This window comes from Pelmatolapia mariae, linkage group LG14 (genome assembly GCF_036321145.2).
Source record: "Pelmatolapia mariae isolate MD_Pm_ZW linkage group LG14, Pm_UMD_F_2, whole genome shotgun sequence".
Taxonomy (NCBI): domain Eukaryota; kingdom Metazoa; phylum Chordata; class Actinopteri; order Cichliformes; family Cichlidae; genus Pelmatolapia; species Pelmatolapia mariae.
The window spans coordinates 35,609,000-35,625,246 of record NC_086239.1 but is presented as its reverse complement, the minus strand read 5'-3'; the positions used below and the strand labels follow the sequence as shown (position 1 = coordinate 35,625,246).

The 16,247-nt window shown below is 41.0% G+C and overlaps 3 protein-coding genes across 3 annotated transcripts in view; 1 reads left to right on the top strand and 2 right to left on the bottom strand.

Moving 5' to 3' along the window:
* The window catches only part of LOC135933758 (uncharacterized), a 375,148-nt gene that overhangs the window by 134,655 nt on the left and 224,246 nt on the right, over positions 1-16,247 (bottom strand). The window lies entirely within an intron of this gene.
* Positions 1-16,247, top strand: part of capn5a (calpain 5a) — a 30,352-nt gene that overhangs the window by 11,270 nt on the left and 2,835 nt on the right. The window contains exons 3-7 of the mRNA XM_063493139.1: positions 3,982-4,113; positions 14,268-14,476; positions 15,544-15,736; positions 15,808-16,001; positions 16,087-16,164. Of these exons, the coding sequence (XP_063349209.1) occupies positions 3,982-4,113; positions 14,268-14,476; positions 15,544-15,736; positions 15,808-16,001; positions 16,087-16,164 (806 nt within the window). The remainder of the gene's footprint in view (positions 1-3,981; positions 4,114-14,267; positions 14,477-15,543; positions 15,737-15,807; positions 16,002-16,086; positions 16,165-16,247) is intronic.
* Positions 9,869-12,674, bottom strand: ompa (olfactory marker protein a). Its single transcript, XM_063493152.1, has 2 exons — positions 12,474-12,674; positions 9,869-11,373 (listed from the first exon to the last, which is right to left on the bottom strand). The coding sequence occupies exons 1-2, from the start codon at positions 12,546-12,548 to the stop codon at positions 10,942-10,944; spliced, it is 507 nt and encodes a 168-aa protein (XP_063349222.1). The 5' UTR covers positions 12,549-12,674; the 3' UTR covers positions 9,869-10,941.

The window sequence follows — 16,247 nt, the reverse complement described above, 5'->3', positions numbered from 1 at the left end:
TAGTCTTGTAGTGTATATACACTATGAAAGAGTGATTTCTGTGTATTTCATATGCTTTTACTGTTAATTATTCATGCTAAATTATTAAACAGAGCACTTAAAGCATTTGATCAATATTATTGATTTGTTCAGGGAGTGGAGAGATAAGGGAAATATTTCTTTGGTTACACCCTAAACTTAACCCTGACTTCTCTGTGGTGTCTCGTGAAACTTTAGCACTCAATATCAATGCTTCAGCTCCAGCACTCAAAAGACAGCTGTATATTTAAACCAGTGATCATATCAAGAGCTTATTATTTCAAGCTCTATAAGGCAGCAACCTCGAGGGTTAAAAAAATGAAGTGCCACAGCCTGCAGTTCCTCTAACGTCCACTTGAGGCTGTCTCCAAAAAAACGTGTCAGTCCTATATTAAAATGTCTCACTTCAGAGCAGAAATAAACAAGTTCACGACCTGCTACAAAAACTAGCTTTGGTGTCTGTGGATAGTTTTCAGCTTCAGCTCTGGGAGGGCTGAGCTATCTGTCAAATCATCTGCTGTGGCTGCTTTGATGAACGGGCTGATGCTAACGCAGGTATAACAAAGTGGATCTGTCGACTGAGTTTGTGCTGTTGGTGAAATTATTATTTTTGCTCCCTGTGTAAAAAGTTTGTGCATCAGTTTTAAATGATAATTAGTATTTATTTATTTATTTTTCGTTTGTTATTTATCACTAATCAACAGCTTTCTGTCTGTGCGTTGCACCCTTATGGGTTACGGATGCCACTCGTTAACCAAGCTAGCTAGTGTTTGTGGCTCAGGTATGGTCACGTGGTGGTGACTAAATGTTGAGTTTGTGCCAAGTCATTTCCTGTTTACTGTTTTTGTCAGTCTGTTTGTTTCGGTCAGTTTTACTTGTTTCTTTTTGTAGTTTTATGTTCTCGCTGTTGTGTCCCCTCCCTGTTAGCTAACACCTGTTGACACCACCTCATCGTCATGTTTCCAGGCTTTGGTAAATGGATTGGTTCTTGTATAGCACTTTTCTACTTCTACTTCACTTTAAACAACATGTCTCATTCACCTGTTCACACTCACATTTACACAAATGCTTTTTTTTCCGACTTGTCGTTCTTTTTTATTTTAGTATCCTGCCCAAGAATACTTTGGCACGCAGACTGGAACAGCCAGCGATCGAACCACCAACCGTCCAAAATGAAAGCTGTCTTTACATCTTTTAGATACAGTCTGTGGCTTTTACTGGCCTTTCTACACTGGAGTTTAGAGCACTATAATTTGCCAGCATTTTCTTTTTTCGTAAACATTTCTGATGTGGATCTCTCATACTGGTTTTATTCATTGTGAATATGTTAATGTCTTTAAAATGTCACTGAGAGGCTTATTGACTGATACGTGCTTCACTTTCCAAATTTCTGTTTAACAATTTAGCTTTGAACTAAAGAAATGTTAATAATGAGGTAATAAGTTAAATAAAAGAAATCATTAGTTTAAAATCAGAATAGTTCACTTGTCCAGCATCCTGCATGTTACATGGTTGTAAGCTTTTTTTACCTCTAATTCTCCTGAATGCATGAAGTAAATGCACAAATACACAAGTTAAGATGGAGAAGCAGTGTTTGGTGGCTAGAGGTGAAATGCGAATCAAAAATGGCTCCTGCACTGCTAACTTCTATAAACAGATGATGCAGTCGTAGGTTTCTGCTCACATTTCTAGTCCATGTTTGAAGTCCACGTGTAGAAAAGAAGCGCTGCAACACTCAGGATTTAACAAGCAGTTTTTATTGAAAGCGGGTGGAAGTAAATTATTGTTAATGTAGGCGATGAGGTGTGTGGAATGATAAGGATGGCGAGGAGGTGGTTCATGGCATGTTGGAGCCTGTTAATATTATGTTGACATGCAGATAACGATGGTCGCAGTCATTGTGTAAGGCAGTTAAGACGTACATATCAAAGGTTATTTAGTGATTGGTCCCATTAAGACAAAGTTCATATTTGAATCGTAAATCAGAAATGTTTCCATCTGCGTAAGTGATCGAATCGGGAGATACAGGTTTCTGATTAAGACGAAGAACACTGCCCAGATAATTTTGTACACGCCAATATGTGTTGATGTTTCGGGCAAATCAGTATGATGTCATAGATTTACAGCTTAATGGAAAAATGCTAAAGCACGGCTCGTGCTGCAGTGGAAGAGCAGCAGAGTTTGTATAAAGATGAAGCTGTGGTGCATTAAAGCATCAAAGTGAGGACTTTGATCCCTGAGACATTTTGATCCAAAAGTGAAGATGGAACTATTTTTTCACTCTTTGAATTTCTCACAGTGTTCTTAGGTTTAGAGAAAAGTTCATATTTGAAATTAACCATTTAACAGTGTTAACTGTGTATTAAAAGCACTTTTAGATTCATCATTAAAGAAACTTCTCCCATTTTTCTTTTTTTTTTCTCTTTTTTGTATTGATATTATCTCTTTTGAGTTTGTATGGATGACTCACCTGCTGCAGGTTAAATCCACTTACGGGTACAAATAATGGAACCTGATATCACACCGTGCCCTTTTATGAGAGTATGGAGCATTTTCAGCATCGCTATCTTGGTGTTTGGAACCAGGCGTAACAGGGGAAGGCTGGCTCTGGCAGTGAGTCTGAGGGATGTGCTCATTGGCTAACAAGCTGTCACAACTGTTGGTTTATAAACTCTGACTCTAATAATAATCATAATTAACTAAATGACCATCACGCTTTATTTAGTATGATCTCAAACTCTGTTAAACTGTTTACTGACGTCACAGAGAGGGAGGCAGCTGAGGGTCATTTCAGCATCGACTTCAGCACCACCAAAGTCTGTTGGGGACCAGAAGAGTCTCCCCCTGGTGGCCATTAAAAAGAATGCTGTTTTAAGGCACTTCTGCACTGGCTTCACTTTTCAGACCTGGAGGCGACATTCATCTTTTAATACTGTCTGTTTCCTCGAGAGGATCTTACCTCTCTGTGACTGGATCTCTACCCATCACCTGCAGGAGCTGGAGAGTTGCATTCAGCTATGCTGAGGCTGCAAAGCAGACCAAGGACCACCATCTGTAGTCAAACTGCAGTCAGCCCACAGGATGGAGAGCTTACTGGAAATGGAGCGAACATTAGACCTGTTATCTCTTGTCCCAGAGAGCAAACACATATACATCCTCCATCTTTCTCCTCTTCCATCATCTCAAACACAATCTTAGGGAAACACTGGCTCTGTGCTGTCTGTGCATATATAGTGGCTATATGCACTAAAAATAGTGGCCTTTAATTTGGAGAATGCACACACTAAAGCTTTCTTCCTGTTTTCCTATTTTAACATCAGACTTTTTAGCAAATGTGCCGTGGCCTGGCTCTGCTCAGATCTGCAGTACACACACATACTGTTTTAAATCCATTCTACACCAGATATAAGACCCTGAGAGGCTAACTTTGTGTAGCCATGTATACATTTGTCTCTACATACAGTTAGTGGTCTTCCTGGGCGTGTGCTGTGGTTTATCCCACCTCTATCATTTGGCTGCCGTCCCGTTAGTCTGCCTCTGTGGTTTGTTTGGCTTTGAACCCTCAGAAGAGACTTGTAGTTAATCGGGGAGGGATTTTACTCTGTATTTACCTTATGATGTTTGACCGAGTGCTCCGGGTAACGCCCCGCTTTACATTCATCCACACCTGGCACCTGTCCTGACCACATCCGCCTGCTGTTTTCCAGAGAGACACTGCAATAAAATACACAGTATAAAAAGATTCAAACCTGGATTAAATTATAATGCCTTTAGAAGTGGATTAATTGTGCCTGTAAATAAGAAGTTGAGGATAAGTATTAATTCTACGGTGGCCATGATAATTCCTGTACAGCTGCCTGTGGGTTGGATTTTATTTGTAATCAGAGTTTTGAGTATATGTAATACCTTTAAGGAAGAAAATTAGTTTATCAACACTGATTTGTCTCATCTTTGCTGTTCCAGGAGTTGACCAGCGACCCCCATCTGTTTGTGGACGGCATCAGCGCTCATGACCTGCACCAAGGTCAGCTGGGAAACTGCTGGTTCGTAGCCGCCTGCTCCAGTCTGGCCTCCAGAGAAGCTCTATGGCAGAAGGTGAGAGAAGGAAGAACAAAAGCTGCACTCATTCCAGAGATTTTTATAGACGTGGTGGGAAAGTCTTTATAGGAAAGAGAAGGCATTGGTCCCACACTCCTGTGGCATCCAACTCCCAGGATACAATGCAGCAATGGTTGTTGTGAGAGACACGGAGCTTTTCTACAGGGGTCTTAAATAAAGGCCTAAACTGTTGTAACAACAAATAATAATATTCCAGAAGTGAGACATTTATTAATCCAAAGGGGAAATTTCATTTGTTAAAGGTGCTCAAGTGTGAGTGTGAAATATAGAAAGATATAAACTGCAGTATGTGCAAAACTAAACAGTGAGTGAGGATGATCCAGGTGTTACAGGTAGGAATGATTTGGTTCATCGTCGAGCACGTCATGAGGCTGTGAAGACAGCATGCTCCTTTCTGACACCATCCTGAGTCATAAAATGATGTTTCAGCTCTTATTCCTGGTCAGGTTGGTTTTAATGATGTTAGTTTTTACAGCAAAACTCACAAAAAAGCAGCTGCAGAATATTAATATTAATTTTAAACACGTTAGATACGAGGCCTGACATGGGATAAAAACGTGCAGTTTTAAGTGTCCTGTATCATTACTGCACTTCTACAATTTGTAGCATATCAGAGTATTTTAAAATTGATTGAAAATTCAGCAAATTTTGAAGGAAAAAATGTGTTTGGTGATTAAGTAAATGCTATATAAAAACAAAATAAAGTAAATAAATAAACATTCATTATTGTAATGTATGATAAAAATAGAGGGAAAAGGAGAAAATGAAAATAACTGAATTGAATTTATCTCGATAGTTTATCACTTAGATTATATTTTTCATGTTATCTGAGCTGAACTGAGAGAAGGGAGCTCTACTTACTGGTGTGTGTGTGTGTGTGTGTGTGTGTGTGTGTGTGTGTGTGTGTGTGTGTGTGTGTGTGTGTGTGTGTGTGTTGGTAGGCGTGGACATGTGTGGAGAAGCTTGTAAGATTATTGTGAGTGGGTGTGTTGCCTTTAGTTGTGTTTAAGCAGCACTTTGTGTAATCTGAGTGATTTTTCTTATCGATTAGCTGCTAATGGAAGTTCTCTGAAACTGAAACCTCCACACCAGCCATGAACTGAGTCTTGAAGAGGAAAGAGCTGATAAGACTAGGGCTGTTCCTGCTGACTAACATACTCATCATTTAAACTGGGGAAAATCATCTGGCTTAACGTAGGTCTAAAAGTGAGACAACGTGAAACGGTCTAAGATAAGCGAGTAAGTGCTGTCCGCATAAATAATGTTTATGAAATAAGGGACGAGGGAAGCGATGTTTCATGACTTAATCGATTAAAGATTACATCTCCAGATGAAACTGTTCTCATGAGAGCAGATCATATCTTCAGTTCATGTCTCCTGTCTTACTTTTATATCCACGACCACACAAATATCCTCTGCTGTTTTGTTATCACCGGTTTACTGAGCACACGAACAGGACTGCACACGTCTCTCTGCTCCAGGATATACCGATAGTTTCTGATATTTTTGAGAACATCAAACTGATTTCTTCCTTTGGGCATTAAACTAATCGGATACTTTTCAAAGATTTGATCTAATACGCCCAATCTCGAACCATCTCATGATAAAGATTCCTTCCAAAAATATTCCAGGATGCAGATCTGGATCAAACCCCATCTTTGGTAATACTCGCATGCAGGCCCATCCATAAGTTTTGGATCTTCCTGCTAATAAATGCCAAACAAATCCAACTGCATGCGGCTTTTGGTGTCAGAGGTCACCGATGGAAGTAACATCTGTTGTCCATAAGATGGCGGTATAAACTGATGAACAGATTTACTGTGGGTTGCAGACAGAATGAATTAGCCACATGCTTAAAATCCAAAATTTTGTCTTAAATATTGAGATATAAAGTGTGTTTACTTTCTGCTGCTTAGAGGGAAAGACACCCGCTGTTCTAAACGTATTTAATTAGGCGGCTTTTATTCTTTTTACCATTAAATCAGCACTTTGTTACACATGAAAAACATGTATTGTGTGCACACACAAATCCCCCCCCCAACACACACACACACACACACACACACACACACACACACTTGCTGCCTCCTCCTTCCTCTCTGCTCTCGAAGGGCCTCCTCTCAGCCTCCTAGTTTTCCATCAACTGGAGGGAAACTGAAGTCTGTTTTAGGTGTAGTTGCCTCTGTGGAGCACCCAGTTGTCTTGACACCCTTCAAAGGTCCGAAAACAAACAAAACAGCTTCTGTGGTGACGACAGCAAAGCACACGGACGCTTATACAACAGTTACTGTTGTGTGAAATTATGTGTTTGTGTCACACGCAGAGCGTGGAAGTGTTTCAGTAACACTTAAGATAAATAGCACATTTATAATTAATAAAGTCTTAGTCTTAGTTTGGGAACGATTAAATATTGCTAAATCTAAGACTGCCGCTAGCTGTTTAAACCCGAAACAACGTTTCCTTCTTTGTGTTTGATTGAACTGATTTATTTTCACTTTCTGATGATTTGCCTGTTGAGACAGATTCTCCAATAACAGCTTTACTTCCAGGAGCTAACAGCCACACTCCCTTTCAGTTCTTTCTCCTTAATGCTGAAATCCTGTAAGACATGTTAAGGATTTTAAAAATAAATAAAGGAGCGGAGGGGCTGAAAATTAAGAGTAACTATAACAGCTTGGCTTAATACTCCTGTGGACAAAAGGGCCAAAACAGGCAAATAGACTTTTCCAGAGTTTTGCTGTAGTTTCAGCCACACAACCTGGATGGACTCCTGGTACTATTTACACAACTCTGTTCTCCAGCTACAGAACTTACACAAAATAGTACATAAAGAAAAAGGATCATATTTATCAGTTGTGCTTCTGTTTTTAAAAAAGGGACATTTCTTCAATCTATTTACTGTGGTACAATTTTTCTGTGTTGTGATTATAAATTGCACTTTTTAAAAAGTAAAAATAAGACAAAAGCTCTAAAGTTGCTTTAAAGTTGCTCAACTTGATTTCTCTTTAATCAGAAACAAAGTAAGAGCGAAACGTTTTGAACCTAAATGCAGAGATTGAAATCTTGAGGTAAAACTGTCATTTTTCTTAGCTGGAAATGTTCATCCTGGAAAATTGTGACAATTTTTTGCAAGGAGCTGCGGTTATTTTTCAAATGAGTGAATCCAGAGGGACAAAATGTTTGAGTTATCTGCTACAATGTCCAGTTAAAAGGGTGCTTTTTTTTTTAATCTTGTGATGCAAAGATTACAGTGGTTATGAGGAATGTAAAGGAAATGTCAGAACTGTCAAAAGGAAAAACAACTCGACTCAACTTACAAACTTCTCCCAGCTCTTGTTGTTGGAATTGTTGGAGAGAACGCCCCCATCATTTTATTGCTAAGGCTGTTTCAGTAATGTGGAAAGTTTGAGTGGAACCACAGTGGGAACTATTGTAAGCCAAGACCAGATACTGTAGAGCAAACCAGGACACGCTGGACTTTTTCCAATCTGTTTCCATTCATTCACAACAGAGAAACACAGAGAGAGGGGGAAGCAGGATCAGATAATTTACAACACAGAGACCTCTAACCTCTTCAAACAATTAAATATGCTGTTATAATGGTGGATTTATAGACACACAGGTGGTGGTCGGGGTTAGAAATGAAAACTTGTAGGAAAAACTTGTAGGAAAATCAGCAGAACTGTAATAAAAATTATTTCTGATCAAGTAGGTTTAATTCACTTGTTCCTTGTACTTCCAAAAATACTTGTACTTCCAAACATGGAAGGCACAAAGAGGCAAAATAACAGCCTAAAAGTCCAAAAATGTGTAGAGGTCACACATAAAGATGGTGTGACAAACAATCTAAATGAGGTTCAGATGAAAGAATACAAGAACACAAAGAAATTCCTAGAAAGCTCAACTAGTCCTGACAAGCAGCACAGCTCAATCTGGCAGCAAGCAAAGAGAAACTAAGTATTTACGCAAGTGAGTAACTGAGAAGAGGCGAGGCAGGCTAAACGCAGAAAACACTGAGGGCGGAGCAATTATCAAGAAGGGAGGAAGTAGAGCTGACAGGAACAGACAAGTACCCAGGAAATAAAATAAAAATAAAACAGGAAATGACCTGATAGAAACGTAAAAATAAAATAGTTTATTTATCAAGCGGCCAAACAGGAAAATGTAGATTGTAACATGTAAACAGCCGGTGTCTTAACTATGACCCATTGTGCTTACATTAGTAGACTCCCGCAAAGACCCATTTTGAGCAGGGAAAACACTGCTGAATATGACGTGTAGTTTCCAGTAATGCGGTCAGTGCACAATCCCTGTGAGTCGACACTGATCTAAAAGCTCTGTTTCAGTTTCTGATGCTGAATAAAGTCATGGGCGGAGTTTTATTTATCTAAAGCCTAACTCGTAGATATGTCAATGCTAATTGGAAAACTCAAAAACCAGTTTTAGTTTTTATCTGTCATCTACATGACCCTTACTCTGAGTTTCTTTCTGATTTCTCAGACTTTTTATCTAATTTAATTCAATTCAATTCAATTTTATTTATATAGCGCCAAATCACAACAACAGTCACCTCAAGGCGCTTTATATTGTACAGTAGATCGCATGGAAAGGAAAAACTCCCTTTTAACAGGAAGAAACCTCCGGCAGAACCAGGCTCAGGGCAGGGCGGGGCCATCTGCTGTGATTGGTTGGAGTGAGAGAAGGAAGACGGGATAAAGACATGCTGTGAAAGAGAGCCAGAGATTAATAACAAGTGTGATTCAATGCAGAGAGGTCTATTAACACATAGTGAGTGAGAAAGGTGACTGGAAAGGAAAAACTCAATGCATCATGGGAATCCCCGGCAGCCTACGTCTATTGCAGCACAACTAAGGAAGGATTCAGGGTCACCTGGTCCAGCCCTAACTATATGCTTTAGCAAAAAGGAAAGTTTGAAGCCTAATCTTAAAAGTAGAGATAGTGTCTGTCTCCCGAATCCAAACTGGAAGCTGGTTCCACAGAAGAGGGGCCTGAAAACTGAAGGCTCTGCCTCCCATTCTACTTTTAAATACTCTAGGGACAACAAGTAAGCCTGCAGAGCGAGAGCGAAGTGCTCTAATAGGGTGATATGGTACTACAAGGTCATTAAGATAAGATGGGGCCTGATTATTTAAGACCTTGTATGTGAGGAGCAGGATTTTGAATTCAGTTCTGGATTTAACAGGAAGCCAATGAAGGGAAGCCAAAACAGGAGAAATCTGCTCTCTCTTTCTAGTCCCTGTCAGGACTCTTGCTGCAGCATTAATTTAGTGCTCAGCTCAGATAAAATAATTATCTTGAGCTATTTAATTTTAACATCCACGTAGATGCTGAAAATGACAGCCTCAACACAGCATTTAATCTATAATTAGACTCATTTGGCTTCTTTCAAAAAACTAAAGAGCCCACCCACCACTTTAATCACGCTCTGGGGCTTTTTCTGAAGATCCAAAGAGTGTTTAAATTATAAACAACAACAACAACCCCTCCTTTGTCTGATCATTTGTTAAAAACATTTACATTTACAATAATGAATTGCAAAGCACTGGGGAATAAATTTCATTACAGTAGATGTGCTGTAACTACGTTTAAGTTACTCCACTTTTGCCTTCTTACATCCTCACTGTGTACGACTGTCCCCACCCTCGTTACCTCCTCTTTCCTGCTCAGTAACACCAATAAAAACCAGCACCAATGAGAACACACACACACACACGGCTTTCAGTGGTTATTTAATCAGCGTCACACCATTGATCTCTGTTTCTATCAGCAAGCATGCAGTGGAAATATTTGGTTATCTATACTCCTAGAAACAATGAATAAGTAAAAACCAAACAACAACTGCAGAAAGTCAACAGTCACAAAACAAAGTAATCGACATGTTGTTAAAACAGTCAGCTGGTCATAAGTTGTTGTTTTTGTTTGTTTTGGGTGTTTCTATTCAAAGGTAAATAATTTCAGAAAACTTTAGAGGTTCTAAAAACTGTCAATATTTATTATATGAAACCTAATTAAATATTCTAGTAGATATTTGATAATCACCTGCGAGCATCAGTAACATTGTATTTAGCATAGTTTCAATAGCAAAACTTCTCAGATGTGATACATTGTATCAGAAACCAGCATTGATACACTGAATGTTTCTGATTGTTTACTGGAGAATGTTTGGAGAGTCCATTTTCAGTAACTTTCAAGGATCATATCACCATGTGGGCTTCAAACCAGTTAAACATATGAAAAGTTTTCTTCGTACCTATAATTTGATAACAGGCTCTTCATCTTGCTTGGATATCTTCTATAATTTTCGAATGTAGTCGTTTTTTAAACACTCACAAATGGATCTTGTGTCTGTGAAATAGAGAAGCCGGACTGCATCCATTGGGGTGAACGGTCCCTTTACTTAGCACCAACATATATAAAAGCATATTAAGTGTTAATTCAGAGCATTTATGTTTTCTTTCTCTTGTCATTGTGTTCGTTTCAGGTTTTATTTTCACAAAAAATGTTGCTTTTGTGTTGAAATACTTGCTTTAAAGCCTGTTTTTTGGTGTTTATGTAACTTTTGTTGTTAAAAAAATCAAACAGGCGTCTTACTTACACTCAAAGATAGAAAGAGAGTTACTGTTTAACTAGTTTGAGGGAGAATATTTAAGCTCATCTATCTCTGATTGGTTGAAAAGGAGTTGTCAGGTTTTTCTAATCAACAGTAAAACGATGGCTGATAGAATAGAATTTTTAAAGGCTTCTTCTGGACTCTATCAGGATTCTACTGGCACTAAATAAAAGTCATTTCTCTGTTGTGAGCTCGATCGAGCAGTTGAGATTCGCCGCTTCGGCCCCGTCCTTGAAAGCAAGCAGGAAGTACATGACCTTCCTGACTTTGGCGAGCTCTGCAATCCTTTCGCCGAATTCCTGCATATCCGCCTCCAGGCACTTGAGCTGCGAATCCTCGGGGTCGCCGGCATTACGCCAAAATGTTCCAATGGGCTCCAGCAGCTGCCGGGTCATCAGATTGGTGAGGTCGGGGGTCCAGTGCTGGCAGATACCGGTGACGGTGACGCGGCCGTAGCCGGAGAGGGAGAAGTACCAACGGGAGAAGTTCAGCTCCTGGATGGCGAAGTCCAGCCGATACACGGCCTCGTAGGGCAGAAGCAGACGCTCGCCGTCCTGACGCTTCTGCCCTGACCGCTGCAGGGAGGAGACGCGAAGGCGCATCATCTGCACAGGAAAGAAGCACACAGGAAGTCAGTTCATGTTTGGTTTGGAGGGAATTTTCAGACTGGGTGCCGGTATCGGTCTCTGAGTGACGCTGTTTTACGCTGTGCTCAGCATACCTGGGCAGTGATAAAACACATAATGAAGGGAAGGTGATGGGGCTCAAAGGTTTGTGCGTTTGTGTGAGAAGAAGCAGTGTTTTTAAAAGAAAAGCAGATGGATGGCACAAACGGATGATGTGCTCTCTGGTCTATTTTATACAAAGTGCCGTTCACACCTATAAAATTAAAATTATGAGTCTGCAGTTTTATCAACTATTATTGGTTTTTTTAAAAATATTTTGTGCAACTCCACAGAAGAGATGATAGTTGAAGTGTCACAGGCACTGCTGCTCCATTTTTAAAATGTTTTAAAAAATGTTTAAAAAAAAATAAATTTTTGACTGTAAAGTTAGTGTGGCTGCTTTGACTGGCAGGCTTGCCGACAGACTATTACAGCTGATTGTTACCTGCTAATGAAAACACGCACTGAACTGGACCTCGCAGCTGTGCCTTTTGGAGCATATTTGATTGAATTAGCTGACAAAAGATATGCTGTTTGAGGAGTTTTAGCATGTGAAGTTCACTCTGGAAAACTGTCCATCAGCCTGTTCACTTCTACGTCAGTGACGTCCCAGTGTTGTTAGTCTGTCACTTGGCACTAATGGGGCAGAATATTGGTCTGTGCAGTGCAGCTAGCCCACTCCTCTTTCTGTATGATACATTTGAACCCAGTCATAAAAGCTGATCACCTCCACTGTGACAGCCACACAGCTGAGTGATCACACGTTCAAGTTTTTAAGTTTGGTCAGATTTGTCAGTCTGATGGGACTTTTGTGCATCTTTGTTACCATCACACACTTGACCTTTTAATTTTTGCCCCGCCACATTATAATAATTAAAAAGAGCTAAAGTTACACAGAAAATGAAACTTTATATAAAATAAACATTAAAAACTGTAATTGCTCTGATCCAGTTGCACTTTATTCTGAAATTTGCATCCACACATATTGTGCTGACAGACTTTTCTGTTCTGCATCTGAAGTTGAGAAGTAAAAGCCTCACCTCTGTCAGCGCGGTGTCTTCTTTGAACTCCAGCACAATCGTGTTGGAGGGAGATTTGGCCTCATCAGCATCCATCTCTGAGGTCTTATTCCTGGGATAAGGAGAGAGGAAGAGCCTGCCTGTGTGGATGGATTCTGTGAGAGATGAAGCTCTGATGGACTTTCTAGTCTCAGCCTCTTTTCTTCTCTCACTCTATTCTCATAGGCTCCTCTCCCCCTCCTCCCTTCCCAACTGTTTCCATCACAGTGTACCAGTTTCTCATTTTGTCCCATCCCCCCTGGAGCCCACTGGGTAGTTTGGTTGGGACTTATTGATTATCACGAGGGGGCAGGGGAGATGAGATCGATGCAAACAGCTGATTATTGTGACAGTAACGGTCACATTCGTTAGTCGTCTGGTTGTGCAGCCGACCCTGCTCGGGTTATTTCAGTCATCCAGCCTGAGTCAGACGTTCCTGCAGAAACTGAACAGTTCTGCAGAATCACACACGTCAGGTGTTTGTAAAGCAGTTTATATTTGACATGAACGCTGAAGCTAACACAGAACAGCTGAGAGCATTTTCTGTAGATTCGTTTTTCTCTACAGACTGTACAAAATGTTTGAAAATACTTTTTGAGGTCTTTTTTTTTCCTTTCTTTTTTTTTTTTAAGGTGTTCAGCAGGCAGGTGATGTGTGAAGGTGCTAAGCAACAGGAAGCACTGCTGACGTATGACAGGGAACGGTGGGATTTTTTTGAGGGCTTCTGGGAGCCCGGCTCGTCTTAGCTCAATGGATCGCTTATTTATTTATATCACTCACTTCACTGGGGAGTGTGTGTGTGTGTGTGTGTGTGTGTGTGTGTGTGTGTGTGTGTGTGTGTGTGTGTGTGTGTGTGTGCGTGCGCATGGATTATGTCAACGTGTTGTCAGCTGGGGTTTCAGCACAGGATGTGGATGGATGACGTTCGCTCGTTAAAAACTTTAATCCTGAGTTGCTCCTGTTAATCAAAGACGCTGAATGTCATTAATGGAAAACGAGTGGATGTCGTTCGTTTCATTCTTTATTTTTCTGTACGTGTTCGTAGTGTGGAGCTGTTGTATTTATCTACATTTTTTTTAGATATGGGCTTTTGACCTTAGAACTGAAGAAGCTTCTCGGATGAGAGGTGAAACGTCTTCAAGCAACTTAAAGAAGTCCAGACGCTTTTCTTTGCAACTCCTTTGACTACGATGACCTGGATGACTGAGAACTTTCACAGACATTTATCTACATTGTTTGTTTAATAGAAAGTAAATATGAAAAAATATATTTTACATGAGTTCGAACCCACAATCGCTCCCTGTCTGCACCTGAACACGTTTTATGGTCGTAAACACTCGTTATGTCCACATACTGTTTATTTAACATGTGGCTTACATTTAAAACAGCCTTCAAGGACATCACCTGTAAAATAAATAATGCTGTAAGCAGCGATGGTCAGTCGCACCTTTGTGCTCCGGTCGTGGTGTTTCCTTTGGGTATGATTGAGGTCTTATACCCTGGATTCTAATTGGCTGTTGAACAAATGAGTTATAAAACTCCCAATGTCACAAGGTGGCGCTGAACCTCATTTAATGTTGATGTGCAGATGTTTCCAGGCCGTGTAAAAGGCCTGAAAATGACCCAAACGGCATCTGTGGGCGACTTCCTGTTGGATTCAGGGTGCAGATCCCCGGGAGGCTGCTCACCAGATATGACACAGCTGAGCAGACCGCGGTTACGTCTGAGCTCGAGTGAGGTGATGACCGTGTTTTTTATGTTTGTTTATTTCCAAAGGTGATTCCTGACTGGAAGGATCAGGAGTGGGACAAAGACAAACCGAACTCCTACGCCGGGATCTTCCACTTCCGCTTCTGGCGGTTTGGAGAGTGGGTGGACGTAGTGATCGATGACCGGCTCCCCACGGTGAATGGACAGTTGGTGTACTGCCACTCCAACGACAGCAACGAGTTCTGGAGCGCACTGGTGGAGAAGGCCTACGCCAAGTAAGCACTTCCTCAGATCAGTAACTGAAAACAGCGGCATTAATGCAGGTAATAAAAACACAGAGGATACGGAGAGGCAGGATGAAATAAAATCGCTTAAATAAGTTTCAGCTGTGGAAAGAAAAAAAACACTCGAGGAAACTCATGTTGAAGAAATGACTCAGGAATACACAAAGGCATTAGAAACTGACCCAAGGCTCTCCAGTGACATAAAAACAGGAACCGAAATTCAAGTAATTCAGCTCAGAACCAATAACGCGATACAAGGAGGAATTTTAAGAACTCTGATTGGATGTTTTTTTTTCTGAAACATACGAAATATGCTTAAAGTTTAATTCAGGTGAGTTTGTCCCAAAATAAGGACTGACACGTTAAACTCTGGAGGAAGGTGTTCACACAAACTAACGTAGGACAGGAAGTCTCTTTGCACAGCTGTCGCCATCTGGTGGACTTCAGATAGAACGCAGGTTTAAGCCACCTCCACAGTGGCTTCATTTTTCCCACTCAGAAGCTACGTCCATGTCTTACAAGTGCTGAAACCTTCTGTTTACAAGGGGCAGCCAATCAGAAAAAGGTTAGTTTAAAGGGGGAGGAGCTAAAACAGCCCTTTTCAGATGAAAATGGGCTGAGGAGCCTCACAAAGGCAGCGTAAGATAAAGGAGGATTGATGTGAACTGAGTCCGTGAATGAGCAGAATGAGTCCAGTATAAAGTTTCATTCTGTTTTTTAGAGATGAAATCTGCAGGGTCAGATTTTTAACTCTGACTGACATTTTTCCCTTAAACTCAAGTCTTTTTGAGTCCACAGCAGATCTGTTTTCTCGTTTTAACAGTAGGATGCAAACAGGTGCTGATGTGATCCTAGTTTAACATGTCAAGATATTAACATCAGATTGATTAAATATAAATTTTACTCCCTGTAATTGTGTTTAATTAGCAATAAAAATGATGGCATGAATCCCTGACTCTGTGTTGTAAATCTGGACAGTTACTTGAAAAGCAGAGTGAGACTCAAACATTTGTTTAAACTAGTAAAAAATAAACTGTAAATGTTTGTGTGTTTTCCAGGATGTACGGGTGCTACGAAGCTCTGGATGGGGGCAACACGGCCGACGCTCTTGTGGATTTCACGGGAGGCGTGTCCGAGCCGATGGATTTGATAGAGAACGGGTACAAACAAGACGAAGAGAAGCAGCACGAGCTGTTCGAGAGAGTCCTGAAGGTTCACAACAGAGGAGGCCTCATCAGCTGCTCGATCCGGGTAAGGACACGTCAAACGCAAACCCGCGCCAGCCAAACGAATTCATTCATCTTCCCGACGTGTCGTTCCAGGCGACCACTCAAGCGGACATGGAGGCCAGGCTGGACTGCGGCCTGGTCAAGGGCCACGCCTACGCCGTGACGGACGTCCGCAAGGTGAGGCTGGGCCACGGCCTGCTGGCCTACTTCAGGTCAGACAAACTCAACATGATCCGCATGAGGAACCCCTGGGGGAAGAGAGAGTGGAACGGGCCATGGAGCGACAGGTGAGGAAGAGAGAAGTCTTTTAAACAAGTTCTCTTGTTGAGATCTGTGGTGTGATACAGATGAAGCGTTTGTGCCTGTTTGCAGCTCTGAAGAGTGGCAGAAGGTCAGTAAGAGTGAGCGGGAGAAGATGGGCGTCACTGTGGAGGACGATGGAGAGTTCTGGTGAGTTTTAGTGCTGCGCTGCCCCCTGGTGGCTCTTTTTAAAATTTATTTCACAGTAAATCATGCAAGTCCTTTCTCTCCTC

Excerpts from the sequence above, each read along its gene's own strand:
- ompa (XM_063493152.1), bottom strand. The coding sequence starts at position 12,548 with ATGGATGCTGATGAGGCCAAATCTCCCTCCAACACGATTGTGCTGGAG. Across the intron at positions 11,374-12,473 it reads AAGACACCGCGCTGACAGAG|ATGATGCGCCTTCGCGTCTC; the intron begins GTGAGGCTTTTA and ends TTTCCTGTGCAG.